This window comes from Mucor mucedo (genome assembly GCF_025094135.1).
Source record: "Mucor mucedo strain NRRL 3635 chromosome Unknown EV154scaffold_7, whole genome shotgun sequence".
Taxonomy (NCBI): Eukaryota; Fungi; Mucoromycota; class Mucoromycetes; order Mucorales; family Mucoraceae; genus Mucor; species Mucor mucedo.
The window spans coordinates 317225-343926 of NW_026252291.1; the positions used below are offsets into that span (position 1 = coordinate 317225).

Consider the following 26702-nt stretch of genomic DNA (forward strand, 5'->3'; position numbering starts at 1 on the left):
ATCAGGCTCTTATAACTGTTGCAACAAACCACGGTTTTACGGTATATGTAGATGATGTTCATCATTTTGATGGCATTACTGATAATTTACTTAATTTATCATAGTCGCCTTGGATTTTAAATTACATTTTTTTGACGTCTTATGAGAAAATAATAATAAACGTAACACCAATGTGGGGTAATGGACCTAAAATCACATGTAGATACACACATATATAATAAATTCAGTACAATAAAATGGGCACCGAAATACAATGTCATGAGATTCGTATACGATGTTCCACTGTGTCTCTTTTACTGCTCTTAATTAACCCTTCGATATACATGTGAAATACTCACCCTATTTTTTTTTTGTCAAAGTTAAATTGTGCCTTTTTCACAAAATTTAATCACACTTTTTCTTTTGCTTCGTTTACCTTACTCCTCACTCTTAATTATACACAAAACTACAATAATGTCTAAGAAGTACACCATCGAAGAAGTTGCCAAGCACCAACAAGGTGATGATTGGTATGAATCAAACTATATATTAGAAGAATTTATTTTGTCAATTACTTTTTCTAACCTTTTATAAATAGTTGGATCATTGTTCATGACAAAATCTATGATATTTCTAAATTTTTGGACGATCATCCAGGAGGAAAAAAGGTCCTCTTGAAGGCAGCTGGAACAGACGCTACTAAACAATTCGATGCTTTCCATAGTCCTTCTGTCCTGACTAAGATTGCTGCCCAATATTTAATTGGTGAGGTAGGCGATGGATCTGTTGAGGAAGAGGCAGACACGGATGATGTTGTTGATGTAAACCCTCTTCAAGTTGGTGAAGCCTATGGTGATATGGTTCCTTTCGGTGACCCTATGTGGTATCAAGATTGGTACAGCCCTTACTATAACGACTCGCATCGTAAGGTGAGACAATCGGTCCGTGATTTTGTAGAGCGCGAAATCATGCCATTCACTCATGAATGGGATGAGGCCAAGCAGTTGCCTCATGATCTTTTTGAAAAAGCAGCTAAGGCAGGTATCCTTGCTTCTGTTGTTGGCCATGTAGATCCTGAGTATATTCCCTATGGGTTACCTGGTGATGTACCACACGCTGATTTTGATACCTTCCATCATATTATTGTTGCTGATGAGTTGTCTCGCTGTGGTTCTGGCGGTGTAAGTTCCCTTTTTTTTTTGTTTTCTTACCAAACGCTTGGTCTTAAAATACTAACATTGTTTTTAGATTACCTGGGGTCTTATTGGCGGTCTGGGTATTGGTCTTCCTCCTGTCCTTCATTTCGGTTCCAAGTACCTTAGAGATAAGGTAGCCCTAGACTGTTTGGCTGGTAGAAAGAGCATCTGTTTGGCTATTACTGAACCATCAGGTGGATCTGATGTTGCTGGGCTTCAAACTGAGGCTAAAGATATGGGTGACCATTATCTTGTCAATGGTGAAAAGAAATGGATCACAAACGGTACCTTCGCTGACTATTTTACTGTCGCTGTTCGTACTGGTGAGCCAGGTTTCAATGGTATTTCATTTTTGTTACTCGAAAGAAGCATGCCCGGTATCAAGTAAGATAATTATAGTAACGGAAAATGACATTTTCTCATATCGACAATTAGGACTACACAAATGAAGTGTTCTGGTGTATGGCCTTCAGGTAAGTAAAAATGTTTAGGATGAGTGAGTTATGATGTAAAACTAACGGTGCACACATTTTAGGTACTGCTTATGTTACTTTGGAAGATGTTAAGGTGCCCAAAGAAAATTTAATCGGTGAAGAAAACAAGGGTTTCAAATATATCATGCACAACTTCAATTCTGAACGTATGGGTATTGTTATCCAAGCTAATCGTTTCGCTCGTGTATGCGTTGAGGAGTCTCTCAAATATGCCCACAAGAGAAAGACCTTTGGCAAGCGTCTTATCGATCATCCCGTTATCCGTAACAAGCTTGCTCATATGATCAGACAAGTCGAGTCTACTCATGCCTGGATGGAGACTCTCGCTTATCAATCTATGCATATGCCCGAAGAAATTCAAGCTATTCGTCTTGGTGGTCATATTGCTCTTTGTAAGGCACAATCCACTCAAACATTCGAATACTGTGCTCGTGAAGCCGCTCAAATCTTTGGTGGATTAGCATACAGCCGTGGTGGCCAAGGTGAAAAGGTTGAACGTTTGTACAGAGAAGTCCGGTAAGTAACTATTTGATATGCGTGTATCTTTATACTGACTGTGTCCTTAAAAAAAGTGCCTTTGCCATTCCAGGTGGTAGCGAAGGTTTGTAATTACAGCTGCAATATATATCAATGTTCTAATTGAGTTTGTATATTTTCTAGAAATTATGCTTGATTTAGGTGTGAGACAGGCTGTCAAGGTCGGTGCCTTCATGGGTGCCAAGATGTAATTGAATTCCTATTATTTATTAAAGTATATGCAATAAACACTGTCATATGTTTCTCTAATTACAATATTTTTCATACGACCACTATGAAGAATTACACTCTTGATAAGAACTTTGATAACTAAAATATACATTGGCCCTTAATTTTTGGTGGAAGAAATATGGGCTTTCTTTTTTTTTAAAAAAAAATAATTGTCACACGTCCAAAGTTCTTTACAAGAGATATATACCTGAACTCAATGCAAAGAGATTGGCAGATATTAAAGTAATACTTTAAACTCCAACACCGTACGCTGGTGACCATCAAACTAACCCGAACAAGAACAATACAGCAGTTTTTACCTAATTGGAAAAAAAAGAGACGTACCAACTCGCCTTACACAATCTGTGTCGCTAATTCGGGGGGTTTGGGATGTAACCAGTAAAGGTAATTATCCTAGTATTTGGATCCATGGCTCATGGGTACTGGCATCTGTAAATTTTGATAAAATTAATTTTGTATGCTTGCATAATCATAAAAAACAGATATAATCATAGTCATTGATATGTGAGCATGGATGGAAGCTGTTTTGTTATATTTTTCAATCCTCCCTTCATATATCTTCGTCTAATCTAAACATCAGTAAAAGCTCACTCGTGGCAAGATGGTTAAACAAATATGTCCTGTCCGACTATAACCTTCCCCCCTCCTTTTTTTTTTTGGTTGAGTATGACGAAAGATATGTTTCTCTACCTCACAGTTGATGTCCCAGTGATAGGGTAAAAAAAAGAAAAAAAAAGAAAAAAAAGAAAAAAAACTAACACCAAGCACAGATCAATCTTCTACTGACAGTAAAATTCTGACTTAAATGTCTTTAACAAACAAGCAAAAATAAAAAACGAGAAACACGAATATTTTTAAGAAAGACAGCCTTAAAACAGAGTATTTGGTGGGAATATTACACATCTTGGTCGCATTCTGAGTTGTTGGTGGACCATCAAGACACTTTGTGTTACACTTTCAGATGCTGTACCACTAATGAGTGCATTTTGCGGAGATGTCGGTATGAATTTGGAGCTATTTTTGAAGCATCATTAGGTAGTACTAATCCAATGGATGGGACAAGGCTAAAGAAACCAGTTGTTATTTATTGCTTTTGTGCATCTATTGTACATTTTTCTTTTTTACTTTTTTTTTATTCATATATAATAGAATATATTATTGTTATCAGCAGATCCTTCAATTTCAAAAAAAAGTAACAATGTCGCATTTCAGGTACGGCACGTCAATTTATACTGTATTTACTGCTCCTAATAGTTCTGGTTTATTATTAGTGACTTTTCATATCTTCGTATGTTTTTTGTATTTAAATGGGAAAATAGACAACTTACCTTAATTGATACGAATATGTACTTATGTAGAGAGATGTTCAATATGGGTTTATATGGGCGTTTTTCTTGCATTCAAAATTTGGACAAGCGATAGGTTCAAATGTCTTCACCCGAAAAAGATCTTCAGTGGAGAGTTACGAAGCATTATCACTATATTGTATATATTAATGCTGTTCATGCAGGCCTCATGGGGTAAATTGAATCAAGCTATTTCAGCAAGATGGCATTTAATTTTAAACATGCGTTAATTTAGATATTGTACTTGCTTGGATCAAGTATTATGAGAAATTCACCATAATCCCAGGGACCGCAACAATAATTGAAACCCCTTTTAACTCTTGGACCGAGCAACATAAAAATGCATCACAGGTAGATTCATATTTCGTTTATATAGTATGGGATTTCAAGCTAACTCTTCTTTTAAGTCAATGGATTACGTAGAATGTATAAATTTGTCAATGCAGGCTAGCGTTCTTATTTTACTGCAGTGTTTCTGGAATTACATTTCAAACAGCGTTGCAAAAAGATCTTTCATGACATCTTTGGAATTTAAGTTTTATATTTTCTGGTAAAGTATACGTTATTAGATTTTAAGCCCACTTTTTTAATTTTTACTGCTTTAGGGCAATTAGTACTATCGTTACATTCCCTACATTACAGTACAGCTACCGAAACAGCGAGATTTTAAGAGAAAGCGTTCCTTTATTAGCATATTCGGCAATAGGTACAACATTAAACTGCATCGTGTATACATTGTCGATCACTAATGTTTTGCTATTAAGGCTTGATTATTTCTAGCCTGGGTATCCGCTCTCATAAAAGATTTAATCGAATGCTAGAAACGCTTCATATGTTAGAAAATGGAAGCAGTGTTATCGCACGTCTTGAATACTTTCAGGAAATGAATCTACTCATCTCGATCCTGTTATGCTTCTATGCACTAACTTTGGGTATTATGTGTGTAGACGGTTTGACATCTACACTCATTGCCAGAAGTAAATTTGCAACAGATTTTTTAATCGCCAATTGTAATACGTGTGCTTTGTTGATGTGGATGGTTGGCGTAAGTCTTGAATTTTAGGTACAAAAATTTCAGTGCACAACTAATATGTTCATGTATATTAGATTTTCATATTTCATCCTCGACGTACTACAGAAGAGATCAAATTAGACAACAGATCTAAATCAAGCGAAAACATAAGCAATCGTGATTCTCTTGTTGCAACCGGTGACATCGAATTATCGAGCGTTCAATATCAAGAGCCTTCGATGGATGAACATAAATCTCGAAATAGTCAAACTAGTCAACGTGTCAGCAAATTTGTGAACAGTCAAAATGCAGTAAATTAAAGTAGTCTTGTGATGCAATACCTTAAGAGTGTGCTAACTATGACATTTGTGTTATTGGTATATAACAAACGGCCTCAGCACGGATAAACTGTTACTGGCTTTAATATGGCTACAGCCTTGCTAGATCACCAACACATTATCCCCACCTAGATATTGACTTATACCGTTTAAGTATCTTTTTTTAATCAACATTAGCTTAGCCTTTGTATACTTAAGCAAATAAACAATATTACTTATTTCATCAGAAATAAGATCTTCATAAATACTACTTAAAACCCAAGGTATTATATGTGTATATCTCCATGTGAAGCTGAAAGTATTGATTTCAGTATTCTTTTTATAGATATGATCAATGTTATATCTTCATCTAAGCAAAAGATATGCTTGTTTGTTAATGATTATCGTGGTTTATCCAGAATCAACACCTCTTGTGAAGGAGGAATAAAAACCGCAAAACATGTAACAAAACAAACACCATCTATTTCATTCTCGTACGTACTCTTATTCATGGAAAGTTTATACATAGATATGTTTAAAAAGACTACATTGATATGACAAAAAGGACCATCGTCAATTTAAAAACGGATATTAAAAACACTAGGACGTGCGCATCCACTTTTGGCGCGCCTTATTATGTATATCCTCCATCAATCATGCGCTTCAAAAGCTTTTTGTACTGTAGGAACGACAATACAAAAGCATCCGTCCCCAAGTTTTATCAACGTAAATATGAAAGCCTCACTATTTCTCTTATTGTTAAATGCAGAGTCACTTCACCAATTTGTTTTCGAAAAAAATATATATCAGCCATGATGAATTCATTGTCAACTATAAAACTCATTGAAACCCCATTTATCATTTATGTTATCCTTGTCACTTTTGACTTGCATTGATTTTGCTAAAAGATAAAAATCCAATGACTCACTGACTTGAAGCATTCTTTCACTGCAGTAACTGTCCGTAAAGAAATAATTGGTCCCCCAGATCTGGTTTATCTTGAGCTGTCCCTATAGATACATGTTTGCTGAAACTATATTACCTTCCCTGGGTAAGGCTTGATTTCTTGTATGACAGCAACGAGGTTTTTAGTTGCTATGAAATCCCCTTTTTACGATCGACAGCTAATAAAGTAGTCATGGCATGGCATGGTTGGTAATTTTACAAACAGGAAACAGGCAAACATCTCCTTGACAGCAGCACGACTTTCTTATGTACGCAAAAGTCTTTTCTTGTCTAAAGGGAAAACTAGCTGTTTGCACGTTACTCACAAGCATATTCAAACGTTTTCTTTGACACTCTTCACGATCGGACCTTTTAATGGGCACCGTGAGTAGAAATGTTTTACACTATTCGGAATAGATCAGTGATCTTTTTGTCATGACACAGTCAAGGCATGTGGAGTGAACAAGATTTTCAAACTTCTCTTCATTTTAAGAACATTCAATTAATAGAGAGCAAAGGGAGTCTTTTTATTTTAATATGTGTTGCTTAATGGTTCTACCTAATGCAAAAAAGGCCCTTTACTTTTGAGAATAAGAAGCCTTATTCAGAAAAGTAAAGGGCCAAAAAAACAAAAAAAAAGCCCCCCACCGAAGCAGGAGGCAAAAAAAAAAAAAAAAAAAAAAAAAAAAAAAAAAAAAAAAAAAAAAAAAAAAAAAAAAAAAATATATATACAAAAAAAAAAAAAATATATACAAAAAAAAAAAAAATATATACAAAAAAAAAAACGATGCTTACTCCCCAACACCTCTGAGAAGCACGAATCATTCAATCCTGGGACTGACGGCACCAATGAGAGCTATTGAACAGCAAACATCAGTGTGAAAACAAACCTTAAAGAGAAGAAAAATCAATGGATGGGGGTTCCCTTTTTATACCATTTTGAAATCAAAAAAATTTATGCGCCATGTGATAGATATGACTATCAAATATGACTATCGATATGACTGCCTCTGGGTAAGTGAATGTGTTTGCGCAGCAAAAGGATCGCTTTAAAAGCAAAAAAAGTTACACAAAACTACTCTTTTTCCTGTAAAAATCACTATTTTTCATACCACAGATTTTCATGCCTTCTTTGAAGTCTTCACGTTACTCAACTGTCTTTTTTTTTGTTACGCCAAATCACAGAAAAGAGAGTTTAGACCTACCAGAAAGGACTCCAGTGTAGTTATTTTTATTGACCTTCAGTTACTGTTCATAATTAAGAATGTTTTTTGTCATTCTGTCTAATAAAAGAACAGGTTTGTCAATGTTGTCTTTTACTCCACATGTATGCAAGTCATTATATAATGGGTGGGGTAACTACTTGGACTTAAAGGCATAGTCAATGCTCACCATTAGTCATTATTTCCTTTTTTTTTTTTTCGTGTACGGCTTCTTAAACTTTATGCAAATGTTACAGTCCCCGCTTCCGATATTTCAAGTTCCTTCAGGCAACGTTTTTTGATGAAGACCATTATTATTATTATTGGATAGAGAAAGTCGCATACTTTTTTTTATAAGAGCTTGCAGTGAAATCCATAAACCCACATTCATACTCAAAGACCTGTAATGGCTGTAATAACCGTGCCCCCATCGTATTACAGTAAGGCATGATGTCCTTTTCCGTGAGTTGAGTACAGAAATTTCGACGGTGTTTGCAAAAAAAAAAAAAAAAAAAAAAAAAAAATCGTGTGTAAAATATCTTTTCTTTAAATTACCATGACTATGTGTCTACAGTGTCCCTCAGACATGTAATACGCACCAAACTTTGTGACCTTTTTTAGCTTATGAAAAAGTATAAAAGAAGAGCACTTCCCTGTTCTATTTTTTTCCCTTGGTTTCTGAAAAGGCGGGCGGCGGTACTGGGTCCGACGTCTGTAAGCGCTCGAGTGCTTTCACTCCCAAGTGCTGGCCACTACTTCGGGTAGCCTCAGAATCCACCCTTTTTGATAAAAAAAATGAGAAAAACAAGCAATTCTATTGGCTGAATTTGGCTTTAATTCAATGCATAAAGCGGGTTTTAAATGCTCTTGGGCTGCGATTCAGTGTGTGCAAGCCAAGAGTTACAAAATACCTACTTCTCAAATAACTTGTCTTTGTTTAAAGACAATTAGACTTATGGCTTTACAAGACATGAACAACCGCTATTGAATTTGTAGTTTACAGTTTATTAATGCGTATAGAATAAATCCCTAAGTCACGATGTAAATTGGCTCTTTTTTTTTCAACCTACACCAAATCACACAGCTGTCTTACAACTTTAGCTTGCAGTCATTTTGTTGATATGTGCTTAGGTGTCAGACATTTTTTTTTGACGGCCTTACAAATGAAAAAAATAATTTTCCGGGCTTATAAAGCAATAGTTGATAGGCATAGCGTCCATGTCTTTTAAGGCAAGCATTGTTGTTTTGTATAGTAGATATGACATCGAAAAAAAAAAATTCATGTCAATAAAATTATCAAAGGTCTAATATAATATACCAGCATCGGCATAATATTCCTTAATATGTTATACATAAACAGAAAGCGTTGGAAATATCTTGCTACAGCTAGAAAATCACCGGAAAGGCACACTTAAATCAAGTAAATATGATTTTACATATCAATACCTAATATATAATACCAAAGGTGATATTCGATAGCAGAGTGAGAATATATTAATCTGGGATATATTATAGTTTATCGCTAAATACAATGTTTGTATACAGTACCAGTACTATCATCGAAACTTTAGGGACGGGGCATTTGATTTGTCTTATCTTGTTATCTGGGCAATATGGGACTTGTCATACTTTGATTGTAATGTCTTTTAACTAGCCTTCCTCTTGGGTTGTTGCTGAACGAACGAAAACGGAGTTTAAAAAGCAGTCGTACATACCTTCTTAAATGAAGCCACGCATGGATTGCATATCGTGCGTAACGAGAAGAACGTATCGGATAAGCGGTGTACATTGTTCTGTTTTAGTGTTCCATTTTAGGTTCCACCTGTCAAATTTAAAAATTTAAAAGTTTAGCAGCTGAAAAAAAAAGAATAGCAACTATGTTACAAATGGCAATTATCAACAACTAGTATAATACAAATTATATTTATAATGACAGATAAATGTCATCAAAAGAAGTATAAAGAGGTTGAACATATCTTCAATTGTGCCCCGATCCATGTACCAAAAGGGAAGAACAGAAAAACTAGTCTAATATTACATCGGTCGCAATAGCTGTTAATAAACTTACAGATGTTCTCTTTTAAATATTTAGTTTAGTAGATGTTTTAGCTTCAGATGACATCAAAAATTCTGTAGATCCTCTTTGAAAGGAAACTATCTACACTCACTATAGGATCTTTAAGTCATGTTCTCAGAGAGATTGAAATTTTATAAACGTAAGGCAAGACATTACATTCTTATATGTAAATGTACCTTGTCAAATCTGCAGCTTGCAAAAGTGGATCAACAGCATTTGATGAAATAACTTCTTTTACGAGTCCGTGCCATAAGGGGTATTCGTTGAGAAAAAAGAAAAAGGATGGCGGATAAAAGTTAGCAATGATAAGTGAATGACGGAACCCATATATAGTAACTTGTGTGTAATAAGCTTTGAAGTAACAATTTTTTTTTTCGCACGCCAAATAATTGTTTGGACTCATATCAGACTCTATTTACTTCTTATAGAAATATATAAATCGTGATTGGCTACAGCTGACAAATGCCAGAAGGTTTATTTCGAGTTCCCTCGAGTTCTCATTGGCCGACGTTACGCACATTATTTATATATAAAGTCCATTTTTTTACACTAATCCATTTTTTTTCTTTTTTTTTTACAATAAAAGAACTATGTCTTCTATCACAAAGTTTGTTCAATTTGGTAAGACCCACATTGCTAGAGGTATTGGAAGATCCACCGAGCTTGTTATCGACAAGGCAAAGGGTACTTATGTTTATGCTGTTGACGGTAAGAAGTATCTCGACCTTTCCACCGGTATCGGAGTCACCAACACTGGTAAGTGATATCATACTACATATAATGTGTAATGAATACGCGAAAGATATATTCTACGCGTTGATGTAAAAAATACAAGCATACTAATTTCAATCTAGGTCACTGTCACCCTACTGTTGTGAAGGCTGTCCAAGAACAAGCTGGCAACTTGGCTCACGGTCAAGTCAATATCTTTTTCCAAAAGCCTATGCTCGAACTTATTGAAGGTTTGCTTCCCAGAATGCCTTCTCCTAAGCTTGATACATTCTTTTTCTGGAACTCTGGATCCGAAGCTGTTGAAGCTGCCATCAAGGTCGCCCGTCATGCCACCAAGAAACAAAACATTATCGTCTTCCAAGGTTCTTATCATGGTCGTACTTTTGGTACCATGGCCTTAACTACCTCCAAGACCATCTATGCTGCCGGTTTCTCTCCCTTGATGCCTGGTGTACATGTCGCACCTTACCCTTACTTCCAACAATGGTCTGCACATAAGGCTGATCCCGAGAAGTTTGATGCCGATTGGTGTGGTGATGAAGCCCTTCATCAACTCGAGCTTTTGTTAAAGCAACGTTCAGATCCCGAGGATACTGCTGCTATTTTGATTGAACCCGTTCAAGGTGAAGGTGGCTATGTTGTCCCCCCTAAAAGTAAGTGACATATTAAAATAGTGGGAAAAAAAAGCAAAGTGTTGATTGGCCTTTTATTTTAGACTTCCTCGCTGGTCTTCGCAAGATTTGTGACAAGCACAACATTTTATTGATTTGTGATGAAGTACAATCTGGTTTCGGTCGTACCGGTAAGATGTTTGCTGTTGAGCACTTTGGTATTGTTCCCGATATTTTGGTCATGGCTAAGGGTATTGCCTCTGGTTATCCTCTTTCAGCTATTGTATCACGCAAGGAGATTATGGATAAGCAACCTCCTGGATCCATGGGTGGTACTTACTCTGGTAACGCCATTGCTTGTGCTGCTGCCAAGGCTACACTCCAAGTCTTTGATGACGAGAAGCTTTTAGATAACTGTAACGTTCGTTCCGAGCAATTCTTCAAGGGTTTGAGATCCAAGATTCCTGCTCTTTTGCCAGAAGGCGTGACCTGCGATATTCGTGGTAAGGGTCTCATGATTGGTATTGAATTCATGGGTGTTCCTAAGGGTTTCGCAAATAACGTTGCTACTGAGGCCTTAAACCTTGATACCATCCTCTTAACCACATCTATTTACGAAACTCTTCGTTTAATTCCTCCTCTTACTATCACTGAAGAAGAAACTAATCTTGCCCTTGAACGTGTTGTTGCTAGTGTTGCCGCTGCCGTCGAGAACCTCAAGAAGGCTTAAATTCAATTTAGCCTAATGTACAATTATTTACAATAAACTTTTTTATATACACTGTGAATGTCGAGTTCGGATATTCAGAAGAAAACCTTTTTTTCTCCTGTTAATGTATTTTCATATAAAAAAAAAAAAAATAAGGTTTCCCATTGGTATTACCACTACTGGCGTGCAATTTTTTTTACTCCACGGCCAGACAATGTTAAGTATTGTATTTTTGGACGAATCAAAATCAATTTCCAGGTGTTCAATTTACTTTTTTCGGATGAAACAAAAATGGAATAAAATTCAGGTACCTTGCTTATTTATTTTGGATGCCGAGTTTTAAGTAATTTGAAGATGGTGAAGTATAATTCAGCTTTAGGTTTTCTTTAAAATTACAGAAACAAAATGCTTATACCACACTGCAAAGAGAAGCGTGCATTAAACAACACGTGGACAACAATGTGATTTAATTCAGTAATAATTTTTGACATAATAAACTCTTTCTTGGCACAAAAAAGGTCAGCCGAACATCTTTCATCGTGGATGAAAATGGTGCCAAAGGCCGTGCTTTATATTGCGGGGATTTTTTTCAACCTCTAACACGGTGAAAAAAACAGAAATACATACCAACATACGAAGATAATAGAGAAAAAAATACAGTGAAGGTTATCAGATAGCTTGAAAAGTTAAATATAATCAAAATGCTCACACATTTAAATCACTCAGTGTGGAGTGAAAACGGAAACTGAGCTATTTTGCTATAGAATTGTCCAGAACTTTTCTTTTTCACAAATAAAAGATCAAAAAGTATGACAACTAAGGTAAACTAACTTTGATTGATCTTAACAGAAGCGAGAATATTGACGTCATTGAGTACTTGTTTATCACTTCCAATTCCGAAAAAGTTCTCAATACATTTATGTACATATTCAAGCTCCCAAGTGCAACATGGATTTCAGAAAGTTTAAGCTTAAACTTTTGGTTGCCAAAGTTTCTCTGTAGAAGGTGTACAATAATTAGGGGGGACCCAACCCACTGAAGGTTCAATAGGCTACTTCTGGGTCCACGACGCTTACAGAATTCTGCTTTTGTATGGCAGGAAGAGCTGACATCGAAGAATCAAGTCCGGCATGGTAAAATATTACACTATCGTAAAATACAAACAAAATTTATTCAATTTCCCCTTAGACTACATCAGAAAGCACTTTTGCGGGTGAAGTTATCAAGAATGCTACCATCCACACCTACACCCACCAAATTTTTAAAAATAATCCAAGCGAGATTCATCTGGGTACTAGTGTCGGTGAAACTACTCTTACAAAAACAGACCCAGGTACTACAACGTAAGTGGTGATTATGACGATCTTCGAACTACTAGTGCCGCAGGTTATGATATCTGTGTAGTTGAATTTCCAAGGTATCTATCCAATGCCAAATACAGCGAAGATCATCGCAAGGTATTGCAAGAATTAAAGAACAACGGCGATCACGTTTATAAGACCACGTGTGTTCCAAAGAAACTGAAGAGTAGATTGAAGAACATTTCCATTCAAATTTCTGCTAATATAGGGGAAATAAACCCAACACGTCTGCAGGCTGATGGCTTATACACCAATGAAAAGATAGGCTCAATGTACATCTCATCCGGCGTAGATGATTTGACGCGTTCCTTTTGAACGTTTGGATAAAGTGAACGTAGGTCCCTGTAATCGCTATCATAACAAAATTTACTTAATGACTATTTCAGTTTTTTTTAGAAAATTACTGTTCATGTCAATAGTATGCGCACCATAATCAAGAAGAATTTGTTGATGAAACTAAAAGCGGTCGATATGTGTCTACAGACAGAAACATGGAAGTTAAGGAAGTTGGTCATAGGAAAGCGAATGAATCGATCTACTCAAGTTGGGTAAGAGGGTGTTAGTTATGGCTGTACCCAACTGTAAGCCCAGTACTTCGAAGGATATCCTATTTACTGGGGATTTGTCCAAGTACTTTCTCACTCACACCTTTCCATTACATCTTATGACGATTGAAGGTCTCCTTCTTTTTTTTTAAATAAAGCTCATCCACTCAAACACGCCCATTCTACTTTAAAAAGTTCTTTTTTATTCTTTTCCAGTCTTTTTTTTTTACAAAAATAAATAAATAAATTAGTAGTACAAGTCCATAACTATTTTTATCTTAAACATCACTCAAGTAGACTTGCCGATTTTTATTAATTGACATGTTAGCCGTAATCTGTATGACCATGTTGCACGGATAAATATTATGCCAACAAAGAGGCGCTTGTTAGTAAAGCAAGGTATCGCCATGTACCTCAATTAGTTCAACTCAAGGATACGGGGATCAGAAAGTCGCATCTTACTACGTCAAAGCATTGGAACAACATTATTTTATTCTGACTTTAATTTTAGAAAGAATAAAAACAAAGTTGAATTAATACAGGCTCTGATTGAAGGAACAACAGACACTTTGGTGTGAAGTGATCAACAAACCCAATAGCTCTTATGATATTTAATAGACAACACAGATAGGTTAAAGAAGCTATTTTAAAAGAATCTAAATATTTCGGTTACAAGTGGGGTTTATTATAAAAGAGAATACGTAAGCAAAAATATGAACATGACAAACGTCATTAGATGTTGGTCTTTACCAGCAATAAGTACTTGGGTCAATAATTCTCAAATGATTGGCCACAGCGTAAGTTAAGGTCATGGCTAGCAACTTGGGTTCATGAACGAAAAGCTGTCTTTCTTCCAACTGCACAGCTCCGTTAAAATGGAATTAGAGGGACATAATAGATATACGCCTTATTTTTTTTTCTGAATTGTATAACAAGTTATACATGAAAAAGGCAACCTCTTTGTTTTCCTCCGACCATGTACTCTCATAGAAGTTTTTTCTAAAGAACAACTCGTGTATGTCAAGCTACTAGTAATTTTACCGAAAGCATCACATGAAAGCACTATTTTAACTTACATCTACATTGTATCATTTAATATCATTTCTACTAATGATGGTTGTGTAACCCATCAATCCCAAGCTAAATGATTGTAATAGCATTGAGAATAAAAATATCCCCGGCCATCGACGGGTGAAGTTATTACCGCTGATTCATTCTTTTAAACATACTATCTCGCTGGGGCCTACGAGTTAAAATCATTGGCTTTATGCTCTCGTTGAAGTTTTTTTTTTGGGGGGAGCTTTTTTTTTTTCTGGAAAACCTTGTTTTAACTAAGTTAACGAACAATACAACTTGATTAAAATCAACAATTCAGATATGATGAGAGTTGTGGTATTCACGATCAGATCAATGGGCATTTTAGTAAATGTATGCCGGTGATTTGATGCCGCATTGGTTCAAATATGATTGGAATCTATAAAGCGATGGGACTCAACATTTACCCCTGAAAGTCGCTTGTAAACTGTAATTAGCTTATGTATGCTAAGTAACGAATTACGTATGTCTATTCGATCACCATTCTATGGCCTACTTTAAGTTTCTGCAGTACATGTGCTGACTATTATAGTCAATATTTGCATGTACAGCAATTCCCGACAGTTTGGTGTGCCTTGACAAACTAGTTTGTATTGACAGAATACTGATTCTTTGACAGATAGGGTGTCTCTCATTGTTGAGTTATCTATTTATAATATTTTTATCACGCTTGTTTCATAATTTTTTTAATTGATGTGACTTATAAAGTGTGACGGAAAACGAGTTTGATAGGTAGAAAATGTGATTGGAAAAAAAACATAGATGTGGTATGACTGCCATATACAGTATGGTGCATAATCGCCACCGAAATATTTGGGTCTAGTTCTTTTTTATAATTATTTTGGCCATTATTTTTGCCCAAATATCCAAAAGGCATGTTTTTTAAAGAAACGGAAGCATAGTGAGTGGTGCAAAGTTTTAAACTCAATTAACTTTTTGTGTAATGCTCATGTTGATCCCATACGTTGTCGAAAGGGGGCGATCGAATTGCTTTTGTGCACTGAATTTCTAACCTTATTTCGTCTACACCTTCATAGATTTTCACAGCACGTGATTCTATTTTTTCTCTAAAAAATGACATCCAAGTAAAGTTATAATGTATGCGATCAACCTTTGTCTAAGTTTAGAGCTAAGAAACCACCCTGCAAACAAATTTAGTGGTGATCAGATGCAAATTCAACCCATGTCCCCGCAAAATCAGAACGCAACCTTTCGTGTATAAAAAGGATGGATTATTTGTCAAGTTTTAGCATAAAAAGGAGCGGATTTTAGAAGGACAAGGACTGGATTATTACATCAGGGAATTATAAAAGGAATAGCTGGGTTGTAAGGTATTCTTTATCAAATACTATTAACATTAAACCAGTGTGGTCTTAAAATATTTCTATAATGCAAACTGTTCATATGCTTGAGACAGTGTCCATGATTTTCTGATTGATCTCACACAATTAAAAATTACCCGTATTATTCAAAACCCAGAGCTGGAAAGAGAAAGATGGTAGGGCGCACAAGAAAGGACCTGTATTTTATCCGAAACAAATGTTGGCTTTAAAAGGCTAGTATTAAAATCCTTTTCATATAACACAATGTTAAAAGCACAACAATTCATATATTTTTGAAAATTCGTCATTGAATCCAATGTACGTCATTTGAAAATAGTTAGTCTCTTTTTCAAGTTCCATTGAGTCTAATTTTTTTTTTATATATTTATATTTTTTTTTCTTCTCCACTTTCCTTAATGTACCCAATCTTGCACTAATTCAAACGCATTTGAATTTTATTTTTATAATACTCCTTCATTGACTCTTATTCTTCCTTACTGTATTAGCTAAAGGAAGCTTGCGTGTATAACAATAATAACAACAACGACAACGACAAAAGCAACAAAATTAATTATTTAATACAACTATGACAAGGTAAAAACTCTTTTATTAGTAGTCTTTCTTTCTCCCCCCCTAATTTCAAAGCAGTGATACGTCTTCTTCAGCCACTTCACAATATCATGCTCAGTTATTTTCTGGGCAACAGCAGTTGCAGAAACGACACCAGCAACAGCAGGAGCAACAAATCATCACACCTACATTGATTGCAAATAAACCAACACAATTGAACTATAAAGTGATGTCGTTTGATGCGCCCAATCTATATCATACTTCCCTACAACTGACGACAGAAATCGATATTCATGCTTGGTGGATATCTCTAGTAAAAATCTTTTCCGGTAATATAACGAATATGGGGGAAGGGGATGTTTCTATTTATAGAACTTTTTTTTTTGCTGACTGTTTATTCAGGAACTTCCTTTCATGCTACCAGAATCACACTCAGTGTTCCTCAAGATCCAAATGACCCCTTTAATGGACCATGGGGATTAAAGGCAGTTTATAACAAAACTGGTTCGATCAGTCAAGACTCAGATATTATTAGTGTAGATTCAGGAACGGATGAGAATAAAGAATATGAAGATGAAAAGGAAGATGAAACAAATTATGATTATTTTTTACATGGTCATAGTGTACACGAAACTTTTCCTCGTCATACCCCTTGGTGTTTTGATAGGTTACAGCCGTTTGAATCAGAACCTGAACCTTTGATAAATAATCCAAGTGTCACAAAAATACTCAAAAGAAACGCTCCCGTCGTTTTATCAAGAGAGTATCGTAGAAAATCTGCAACAAAGAGATCATTTGGAAGCGAAGACCTTGGTTTAGAGATATTCAAAAGAGCCTTGTTAGATCACACAAACGAAAAATCCCGTAAATCAAACTGGACTCTACCCATCATCACAACACCATGTCTATCAAAGGACGAAGCTAGTGAGATATTAGTAGACGGTTCCTCCCTGATGCTATTGGAACAGGATGACGATAATACCTCAAGTAAAAACAATAGCAACGATTCAATATTAACCAACAATACACCAGGTGGTGCAACTGCTGCCTCTACAGTCACACCCGGAAGTACATTTTTACAAGACTACGATGAATATGAACAGCAACAACCATCACCATGGTCTCAATCACCCGCTCCTTCTCCAGCGATTATGGATCCTGAATTTAACCCATTCTTCCAATCGCCACCTGATATAGACGATGAAGCATTCAACCCAGTCTCACCCGAATCTTATGACAATACTTCAGCTCCATTTCCTCCTCCTATTTCTAACGTACAGTCGATTGTACACATACCACTCTTTCATCCTTATGGTTCACTCGACCAACTTTCAGCTGCACAGCCTCAGCAACCACAGACACCACAGCACCACCATCTCTATACAACACATACAAACAGTACAACTACGAATAATACGTCAACTAATAAACAGCAACAAAATAACCCTATACCAATCGCTATTTTATCCTTTCTGGCACCTATCGTACCTTATCCTCCTGTCCTGCTCTCCAGTATTGCTTCATTGGCACCATTTATCGCTACCAGTTTTACCAACGCTATCGAAAACGCTCAAATGAAGAAACAAGGACAGTTTTATAATCGCAAAACAAATAACGGAAATGGTAGTAGCAACAACGCCAATAACGAAGCCAATAGTCGACCCAAAAATTACCGACGACGATCCTCTAAATCCTCCAAGTTGAAGAAACAGCGTGAAGATTTCCAGGACGAATGCGATAACAATGATGAGCTCTTGGAACGAGAAGATGAATCAGGGAACGAAGATGATTATCTCTTGCACCAGCAGCAACATCAAACTCAGATAGACTCCACCAACACTACACCGACAGCGGCACCCAACTCGTATGTACACGAAAAGCGCCCTGATCATTTAGGGAGTATGTCGAATTTCACAAGAAGTTCATTGGAAACCGTCACTGAACAATTTGATCCTGCTGTTCATCCTAAACAAACTATTGCTGAGTCAACTACAGATCTGTCGTCATTATATTCCTACGGTTCCTCATTTTCATCGGCACCTGCAGAAATATTGCAGGATAATGAAGCAGCATCGTCTAATGCGAGTGAGAGGTCTTCACCTCCGAATGTTAGAAAACGGTCTTCTCAGACTTCAATTGCCAGCACAGGGTCCTCACGAAGAATGTCTCAGGGTCGATCCTATAAATCGCTTTCTCCTTCTTCCGTCGCTGTGATGGAAGGTTGGGGTGCCGTCTCCCCAACGACGGGTTTACCCATTTCTGCTTCAATCCCGCCTCATGCCATGTGTAGCGATCGAAAATGCGTCAAACACGCTAATCTCGATTTAGATACCGATCATGATTTAGATACAGAGTATGGCAGCGGAGTGACCAACGATAATATAACACCACCAACCGCTAATAGTAGCAAGCATTTCTTGTTCAAAAGAAGAAAAAACGCAAGAAAGTCGAGATACAAGCGAACCAGTAGTGGAAGCAGCAGTAAATCACTAACCAAGAAATTTTATGATGATGATGGATTTCACTATCACCGTCAACAACAGCCAAAAAGCGGTGTTGATCGTTTCTTGGTCGCACCCAAATCTAGTTTACTGAGATTGATTATTGATGGTATCCCCATTCATGTATTGTAAGTGATCAACTTTTTTTTTTACATCAAATATTGATCTCTTCTTTTCAGTACTTGCTCTACTGCAACAGGCCAACTGACATGGGTGAATAATCGTACTTTACAGTATACCGGAAAATCTTTAAAAGATCATTTGGGTCCCAAATGGTTATCTCATATGCACCCAGACGACAGGCCAGAGTGTAAAAAAGCATGGGAAGCTGCTTATGAACATGGTAACGGATTTGCGGGAGAGTATAGGTTGAAACGATTTGATGGTTTATACCGATGCTTTCTGTGGAGAATTGTTCCACTACGAGATTTAAAAGGTCGAATCATTCATTGGTTCGGAACATGGTAAAAATAAGAGTGACAAATCAGAGGAAAGAGATAGACTGTCTAACCACCCAAAAAAAAAAAAATTAGTACGGATGTTCACGATCAGCATGTCGCCAAAGAAAGTAATTTGCGTCAGGTGGAAGTAGAAAGCAATGAAAGAAAGTATCGACTACTGGCTGAAGCGATTCCACAAATCGTCTTTACTTTTTCACCTGGGGCTGGTTTAACTTACGCCAATGGAAAATGGAGTTCCTACTCGGGGAAATCATTTTATCAAACAAGAGGCCTCGGTTTCATGTCGGCTGTTCATCCAGAGGATCGTGCCAAGCTTCAATTGCCTGATTTACCTCCCTTATTAAATAAAGCTGGCATTTCTTGGCAGAGTGAAGTAAGGTTATTAAGCGCTCAAGATGAATACAAGTGGTTCCTGGTTAAATGTGTATCTGTTGATGAATTAGATACGGGTGATGTAAGATGGTTTGGTACTTGGTAAGTGGGATATCTTCTTCCGGGTTTATGTGATTGAGGAGAGTAAAATTAAAAAGATATATGTTCATAGTACCGACATCAACGATCATAAGCTACTGGAAAAGAAATTGAAAGAAGCGCATGATGCTGCCCAAAAATCCACAGAAAGTAAAACCCGGTTCTTGTCCAACATGTCACATGAAATCCGAACTCCTTTGATTGGTATCACGGGTATGCTGAATTTCTTGCTAGACACAGAATTGACGGCAGAACAAATGGATTATGTTCACACCATACAACAATCAGCTGAATCACTTTTAGTCGTTATTAATGATATCTTGGATCTCAGCAAAGTAGAAGCAGGAATGATGAAGTTGGAATGGGAACCATTTAGTTTGGTTACAATGATTGAAGATGCAAACGAATTATTATCTACCCTGGCCATTCAAAAAGATTTAGAGTTGAGTTTCTGGGTCGATGATAATGTTCCTGATGTGGTTGTTGGTGATCGTGTCAGATTGAGACAGGTCTTACTGAATTTAATTGGTGTAAGTAGACAGTTTTGACAACTGAAACAGCCTAATTCTTTAATTGTCTCACACATTCTTATAGAACGCTATCAAATTCACAGCAGAAGGTGAGGTATTTACAAAGTGTACGATTGAAAAATGTCCACAATCCGAATCCGAAATCATCTTGCTATTTGAGGTTGTGGATACTGGTGCAGGATTCGATGCTTTAGAAGAGGCAGTTATGTTTAAACCATTTTCTCAAGTGGATAGTTCCAGCACTCGTAAACACGGCGGTAGTGGACTTGGACTTGTAATTTCACGACAACTTATTGAGCTCCATGGCGGCACAATGAAATGTAAGAGTCAAAAGGGTAAAGGGTCAACGTTCTACTTTACCGTCAAATTTGGCATTCCAACCGCAGCTACAAAACCCTTACCACAAACACCTCAAAACGATTCTAACAATGATCCCTTTTTCCGGTCAAATGGATACGGCAATAACAATACAGCACAGGCTATTGTCGAAGGCAAACAAGAAAAAGATACAACACCTCTCCCTTTTGTAAATAGCAACCATCAAAAGTTTATACCCTCTCCTTCAACGTCTGAAAAACTTTTAGCAAGCACTGAAGAAAAACGTGCAGAATCGATTCAAGATGTATTAATGACAAAGGCAGCATCCATGCAACTAAAACCTCCTCCTATTCGAAATCCTACACCTTCAGCTATAGCAGCTGTAGCGGCTGCGGCTACTGCTGCCACTATGTTGGGTAACCAGGCTTTACTGCCTACCATGCATATTACGAAGCCTGCACCACAAGTTGAAAAAACAATGAGCGTGAATTCAGATGTGATGTCGAGATCAAGCAGCGGCCGAAGTCTAGAACCTCGTATCCCAACCATTGGTACAGGGCCTGGATTATCGAGCTCGCCTCATGGAGCTGTGATATTGCCGCCCAGAACACCAACTCGATCAGCGCCTCTACGTGCTTTGATTGTATCACAATGGGAGCATTCAAGAGAATCCATGGTGAAGCATGTAAAGTCGATCATAGGATCTTTAATCGGCAACAGTACAAGTGGAGAATGCAGTACAGTGATTTCTTCGAATCCCACCTCACTCTCTCCTTCACATTATCAAGTTGACACACTTACCAATCAATTAGAAGCAACCGAATGGTTAACAGATCCTCACACACCAGCTTATGATTACATCATGATTAATTTACCTTCAGAACAACAAATTTTATCTTTAACGCAAGCGATTTGTGGATCAATGCAGCAACAAAAGGCTTCTGTTTTGGTAGTAACGACACCCATGCAGCGATCATTGATTACAGAAAGTGCTAAAGGTCGAGAAGATCAAGTGATCCCGCATACGTGCGGATTCGTATTTAAACCGCTTAAACGAACCAAATTACGATGGTATTTCGGTGTACGACAGCAATTTGAGATCAAGGTGAATAGCAATGGCTCTATTGCTCAAGGTAGTAGCGCAGTTTCTACTCCTGACACACCTTATCGAAGAGCTGCAACACAGAAAGAGATATTTAGAAAGATGGAAGCGGACGTGGGAGGAAAAGGATTCCGTGTATTACTCGTTGAAGGTAAAAAAAAAAAGAAGAATTGATATTTGAAAGGAAACACATGGTATTAAAAAGGGTTTATTTTGGTAATAGACAACCTTGTAAATCAAAAGGTTTTAACAAGATATTTGGGTCGAGTTGGATTGGATGTGGACATAGCTGTACACGGTGGCGAATGTATTGATATGTTCCTGAAACATCCTAGAGACTATTATTGCTTAATTCTTTGTGATTTATTCATGCCTGTCAAAGGTAACATAGCAACAGCCAGAGGCTCTGTCTAGGTGTGGCACTAACAATTTCCTTTTATAGATGGGTATGAAACCACACGTGAAATTCGGGAATGGGAGAAAGACAATCTAGGACCCAACGAAGAGCCTAAACCAATAGTTGCTTTGTCCGCCAATGTAATGAGTGATGTGGCAAACAAGTGTTTGGAATGTGGATTTTCCACGTATATTTCTAAGCCTGTTAATTTCTCCATATTGAGCGATGTCATACGTGGATATTTATTAAAGTAAATAAAAAAATAAACCTTTATCCGCATTTTGCATTACTGGATTAATACTTCCCCAGTCCCTGTCATAATTGGAATCCCGGGTTTTGGCATGAGTAAATAATAAAACTCTGCTCCAGTCCTGGATTGCTCTCTTTATCTTTCTTTTTTTTTTCTATTTACAAAAAAAAAAAAAAAAAAAAAAAAAATCCTCCCCCCGCTCTTTTTCTTGTAAAAAAGTTTATTTATAATGTCCTTCACTTTGACCTCTGCTAAGGGTACTGCTTCTCAAATCCTCCGTTCTCGTTGGATTGGTGCTTCCACTGTAAAAATCAAAGAATATATTAATAGCATGTTTTTTTTCGATAGAATTTTAACATTTTCTATGATATATTAGCCCATAATGCGTACATTGCAAACTAGTGCTACTTCCCACATGGCTTCAACAACAGAAACAAACACAACAACACCAACAACACCAGTGTCATCAGATAATACTCCTGCTGTTAAAGAGCCTAGAAATAAGACATTTGAAATCTATCGCTGGGTAAATTGCATTGCATGAATATTAGTCAGGCAAATAAAAAAAAAACAGAAGACACTCATACTTTCATTTTAGAATCCTGATAAACCAACAGAAAAGCCTATTCTTCAAAAATACACTGTTGATTTAAACAGTTGTGGACCCATGGTATTAGATGCACTTATCAAGATCAAAAACGAGCAAGATTCTACTTTAACTTTCCGTCGTTCTTGTCGTGAAGGTATTTGTGGTTCCTGTGCCATGAATATTGAAGGTTGTAACACATTGGCTTGTATCTCAAAGGTGGATAAAGATACTAGTAAATCTCTAAAGATTTATCCTTTACCCCATAGTAAGTTGTTTGTAGTAGGGATCGGACCGGATCGGGCAAGCCCGGATATTTAATTTTTTTCTTTTTTTCTTTTTTATTAGTGAACATTGTCAAGGATTTGGTGCCCGATTTAACTCATTTTTATAAGCAATATAAGAGCATTGAACCTTTCCTTAAGCAAACAAATCCTCCCACCGATGGAAAGGAGAATTTACAATCAATTGAAGATAGAAAGAAGTTGGATGGTCTTTATGAATGTATTCTTTGTGCCTGTTGTTCCACCTCTTGCCCTTCATATTGGTGGAATCAAGAAGAATATCTTGGCCCTGCCGTCTTAATGCAAGCTTATCGTTGGATGATTGATTCTCGTGACCAATTTGGTCCCCAACGTCGTGAAAAGCTTCAAAACAAGATGTCTCTTTACCGTTGCCATACCATCATGAATTGTTCAAAGACCTGTCCCAAGGGTCTTCAACCTGGTGCTGCTATTGCAAAGATCAAGTTGATGATGGCTAAGGAATAAACTGTTAATTATTAAAAAAGCGTCGTTTCACAGCACATGAGTTTTTTTGTTTTTGTTTTTTTTTTTTTTTTTTTTTTTTTTGCTTACACAATACTTGCTAATAATGCTTGCCTACAATGCTTACACAATGCTGGCCCACAATGCTTGCAAAAAAAAAAAAAAAATATTTTCTGCAATTTTTTGATTGGCCAACGAAACAAACGCCATTTGAAGGCCATGGGATTCTCTCTCTCTCTCTTTTGCGCAAATTGTAACGTGAGCTTCTCTATTCTTTTTTTTTATTATTTATCACTACAAAGAATGTTTTCGCCATCATCTTATAAGAGTAGTTTATCGTCAGACTCTTTCACTCTTGAAAAGACAGCCGAAACAAACATGCTAGCATGTAGTCCCAAAAAGACAGAACGCATCATTTGGACACCTTACTTACGAGAATACATTTCTAATGGTTATGCAGAACATCCCGACCTATACACTGACGACTTCAGAGTTTTAGATGAGCTGAGAAACGATTGTATCTACATGGAAACCAACGAAAAAGCCTTAAACAGACTCATCAAGTAAGAGAGCCAAAACAATAAAACAAACAAGGATTCTAAAACTCTTTGATAGATATTACGCTCAACTCGTCTTTATCAGCGCAAAGTTTCCAATCGATGTTTGTTTGATGTCTTGTTTTAATTTTTCTTGTGAGTTATTTATTCTAGTTATTTATAGGTTGGGATCGAGTTCCCATGGTATTTGGCTTTTCAAGCAGACGCACAGAGACCAGGTAAGGTCATCTAAAAAAAAAAAAAAAAAAAAAAATCGAGCAACAAATTAAAAAAAAAGTATTTTGTGGGTCTAGTTTTACACCGTAATATGAATTATGAAAAGGCATGTGTTCTTTATTCGATAGGTGCTGTTTACAGTCAGATGGGTAACGCAGAGAACAGATCTACCACGGAAGGTGTCAAAAGAGCTTGTAATTATTTTCAAGTAAGCAATGTTTTTACACAGATGATTTGTTTATTAGTGTGAGTCATAACATGGATATCACTAGAACTCGGCAGGATGTTTTCAACACCTTTTAGAAACAGTTGTTCCAGAAATGAGAATCGCACCTACAGTCGATATGTCACCTTATGCTTTACAAACCTTGATTAATCTCATGTTAGCTCAAGCTCAGGAATGTGTCTGGCAAAAGGCCGCCATGGATCAACTCCGCGATGGAACAATTGCCAGATTATCCTCGAAAATTTCAGAATTCTACGATGCAGCTTGTGAATTAGCTACGAACTCATCGATACAGAATGTATACCCCAAAATGTGGATCACCCATATGCAAATTAAAGCACTTCATTTTAATGCTGCAGCTCAGTTTCGTAAATCCTGTGAATGTATCTCACAAGACAAATACGGTGAAGAAGTATCCAGACTTCAGGTAGCCTCAGATTATGTACGTCGCGCATTCGATGTCATCCGAAGCAGCGGGTATGGTAAAACAGGTGGAAGCAGTGCTGTTGTCAACGATTTGAAATCATTACAACAAATTCTATCAAGCAATCTTGCGAGAGCTGAAAAGGACAATGACGTTATATATCTTGAATTAGTACCTCTTTTCTCTTCTTTACCACCCATCTTGAAAACTCAAATGGTCAAAGCAGTAGCTCCTCCAGAGATATCGGATCCTGTCGCTCTGATGTTGAACAATGAACGAGCTGACCTATCACCACATCCCATTATTGGCCTACCCTTGTTTCAAAAATTGGTTCCGTTTGCTGTTCACCAAGCTGCCAGTGTTTATGTCGATCGAAAGGAAAGATTGATCAAGGAAGACATCATTTCAAAGCTGGAAGAATTGACAGCTGTATATCACAGGTATATATATATACATATTTTTGTGTCAATAGAAATAATGCCTAACATCAATGATTTCTTTTTATTCTTGTAGTTCAATAGAATCATTACATTTACCAGCTTTGCTTGCCACTGCTGATCACACTACAGGATTGCCTGATTCGATATTGCGACAGGCGGCAGAAGTAAGAAGCGGAGGGGGCTCGCAATCATTATACGACATGTGGGAATTAGTTCAAAAGGCATCATCAAAAAATGCAGACATTTTAGAAGATGCATTTAATGCCTTGGATGAAGAACATGAGGCAGACGAAGTCTATCGATCAAGGTTCCCTAATGGTACGTATATCAATTCAATAATTATAAAGAAAGTGTGTACTAATACCATGTCGAATTAGAATGGAAGCGACCCGAATCACATATACTGACACAGCAATTAGCCGCACAAGGCCAAAAACATCGACAGACATTGACCTCTGCACAGAAAGCGGATCTGATTGTTAGAAATAAACTGGATACATGGGCAAATATTATTGATGTGCTTACACTCACACGTGAGGAATTAGAGGATTCTATTCCTTCGGATAACAGCTCTTCAGATCATCCTCAACGCCAGGAAGATAGCCTAGTACGTATCAAGAGATTGGTGGACGACATGAACCAGCACATGAGGATCAGAAAAGATTTGATAGACCAAGCCAAAAAAGCATCCAACGCTGACGATATTTCACCTGCACTATTGAAGAAAGCTGCCGAATTGACTGCAAAATCGCCTATCGTGAAAATCGAAGCTGCTCAATTCGAAGAGTTATTTGTAGACGAGTTGAGAAAATATGATCAATTGCTTATGGCTGTAGATCAAGAAGACGAGCAACAGAACACGAACTTGAGACAGCTAAATGAAGCCTATCATCAATACAAGGCTAAAGTTAGTGACAAAACAAGTGGCGCTAAACGCGATAAGGCATTACAAAATTTGAATCAAGCCTATCTCAAATATAAAGAAATCAAGACAAACTTAACTGAAGGATTAAAGGTAATGTTTACTCATACATCATGATGATTTGTAAGCTTATTATGTTTCTTATATGATCTAGTTCTATGGGGAACATGCAAAAGGATTAGAAACATTTTGTGATACCTGCAAAGATTACTGCCAGAGGCGTACTAACGAGTCAGAACAAATCATGCAGTAA

General features: G+C 36.9%; 7 protein-coding genes across 7 annotated transcripts; all 7 read left to right on the plus strand.

Moving 5' to 3' along the window:
* The first annotated feature begins 378 nt into the window (after positions 1 to 378).
* On the plus strand, positions 379 to 2645 carry EV154DRAFT_493520 (putative acyl-CoA dehydrogenase). Its single transcript, XM_051599813.1, has 7 exons — positions 379 to 509; positions 578 to 1160; positions 1228 to 1559; positions 1611 to 1648; positions 1711 to 2185; positions 2242 to 2270; positions 2330 to 2645. The coding sequence occupies exons 1-7, from the start codon at positions 454 to 456 to the stop codon at positions 2395 to 2397; spliced, it is 1581 nt and encodes a 526-aa protein (XP_051462522.1). The 5' UTR covers positions 379 to 453; the 3' UTR covers positions 2398 to 2645.
* Positions 2646 to 3522: 877 nt separating this feature from the next.
* On the plus strand, positions 3523 to 5175 carry EV154DRAFT_280633 (uncharacterized protein). Its single transcript, XM_051594752.1, has 8 exons — positions 3523 to 3649; positions 3709 to 3725; positions 3796 to 3957; positions 4019 to 4134; positions 4191 to 4333; positions 4389 to 4489; positions 4548 to 4828; positions 4891 to 5175. Exons 1-8 carry the CDS (start codon positions 3636 to 3638, stop codon positions 5113 to 5115), a joined length of 1059 nt encoding a protein of 352 aa, XP_051462523.1. The 5' UTR covers positions 3523 to 3635; the 3' UTR covers positions 5116 to 5175.
* Positions 5176 to 9834: 4659 nt separating this feature from the next.
* Positions 9835 to 11467, plus strand: EV154DRAFT_598716 (pyridoxal phosphate-dependent transferase). Its single transcript, XM_051607065.1, has 3 exons — positions 9835 to 10092; positions 10191 to 10721; positions 10784 to 11467. Exons 1-3 carry the CDS (start codon positions 9927 to 9929, stop codon positions 11407 to 11409), a joined length of 1323 nt encoding a protein of 440 aa, XP_051462524.1. The 5' UTR covers positions 9835 to 9926; the 3' UTR covers positions 11410 to 11467.
* A 730-nt stretch (positions 11468 to 12197) lies between these two features.
* Positions 12198 to 13716, plus strand: EV154DRAFT_476830 (uncharacterized protein; the record flags this gene model as incomplete). Its single annotated transcript, XM_051598066.1, has 5 exons — positions 12198 to 12209; positions 12577 to 12731; positions 12767 to 13037; positions 13146 to 13297; positions 13623 to 13716. 5 exons carry the CDS (start codon positions 12198 to 12200, stop codon positions 13714 to 13716), a joined length of 684 nt encoding a protein of 227 aa, XP_051462525.1.
* Positions 13717 to 16495: 2779 nt separating this feature from the next.
* On the plus strand, positions 16496 to 23667 carry EV154DRAFT_412058 (succinate dehydrogenase iron-sulfur subunit; the record flags this gene model as incomplete). The annotated part of the gene is made up of 15 exons (XM_051595491.1): positions 16496 to 16610; positions 16684 to 17268; positions 17338 to 17994; positions 18133 to 18239; positions 18453 to 18910; positions 18962 to 19246; positions 19316 to 19717; positions 19788 to 20208; positions 20309 to 20973; positions 21076 to 21252; positions 21301 to 21815; positions 21888 to 22046; positions 22107 to 22201; positions 22910 to 23165; positions 23246 to 23667. Coding segments are annotated over 15 exons (5319 nt in total), but the record flags the coding sequence as incomplete, so codon positions are not given.
* A 375-nt stretch (positions 23668 to 24042) lies between these two features.
* On the plus strand, positions 24043 to 24443 carry EV154DRAFT_535863 (BRO1-like domain-containing protein; the record flags this gene model as incomplete). The annotated part of the gene is made up of 3 exons (XM_051604096.1): positions 24043 to 24227; positions 24280 to 24356; positions 24385 to 24443. 3 exons carry the CDS (start codon positions 24043 to 24045, stop codon positions 24441 to 24443), a joined length of 321 nt encoding a protein of 106 aa, XP_051462527.1.
* A 314-nt stretch (positions 24444 to 24757) lies between these two features.
* On the plus strand, positions 24758 to 26702 carry EV154DRAFT_535864 (BRO1-like domain-containing protein; the record flags this gene model as incomplete). The annotated part of the gene is made up of 4 exons (XM_051604097.1): positions 24758 to 25527; positions 25601 to 25845; positions 25905 to 26542; positions 26604 to 26702. The coding sequence occupies 4 exons, from the start codon at positions 24758 to 24760 to the stop codon at positions 26700 to 26702; spliced, it is 1752 nt and encodes a 583-aa protein (XP_051462528.1).

What these genes read in the sequence shown, in the direction of transcription:
- EV154DRAFT_493520 (XM_051599813.1), top strand. Translation starts at nt 454, where the DNA reads ATGTCTAAGAAGTACACCATCGAAGAAGTTGCCAAGCACCAACAAGGT. An exon ending in AGAAGCATGCCCGGTATCAA is followed by an intron (nt 1,560 to 1,610) that starts GTAAGATAATTA and finishes ATCGACAATTAG; the next exon opens with GACTACACAAATGAAGTGTT. An exon ending in CGTTTGTACAGAGAAGTCCG is followed by an intron (nt 2,186 to 2,241) that starts GTAAGTAACTAT and finishes CCTTAAAAAAAG; the next exon opens with TGCCTTTGCCATTCCAGGTG.
- EV154DRAFT_280633 (XM_051594752.1), top strand. An exon ending in TTTAAGTTTTATATTTTCTG is followed by an intron (nt 4,334 to 4,388) that starts GTAAAGTATACG and finishes TTACTGCTTTAG; the next exon opens with GGCAATTAGTACTATCGTTA. An exon ending in ATTAGCATATTCGGCAATAG is followed by an intron (nt 4,490 to 4,547) that starts GTACAACATTAA and finishes TTTGCTATTAAG; the next exon opens with GCTTGATTATTTCTAGCCTG.
- EV154DRAFT_598716 (XM_051607065.1), top strand. Translation starts at nt 9,927, where the DNA reads ATGTCTTCTATCACAAAGTTTGTTCAATTTGGTAAGACCCACATTGCT. An exon ending in TATCGGAGTCACCAACACTG is followed by an intron (nt 10,093 to 10,190) that starts GTAAGTGATATC and finishes ATTTCAATCTAG; the next exon opens with GTCACTGTCACCCTACTGTT. An exon ending in CTATGTTGTCCCCCCTAAAA is followed by an intron (nt 10,722 to 10,783) that starts GTAAGTGACATA and finishes CTTTTATTTTAG; the next exon opens with ACTTCCTCGCTGGTCTTCGC.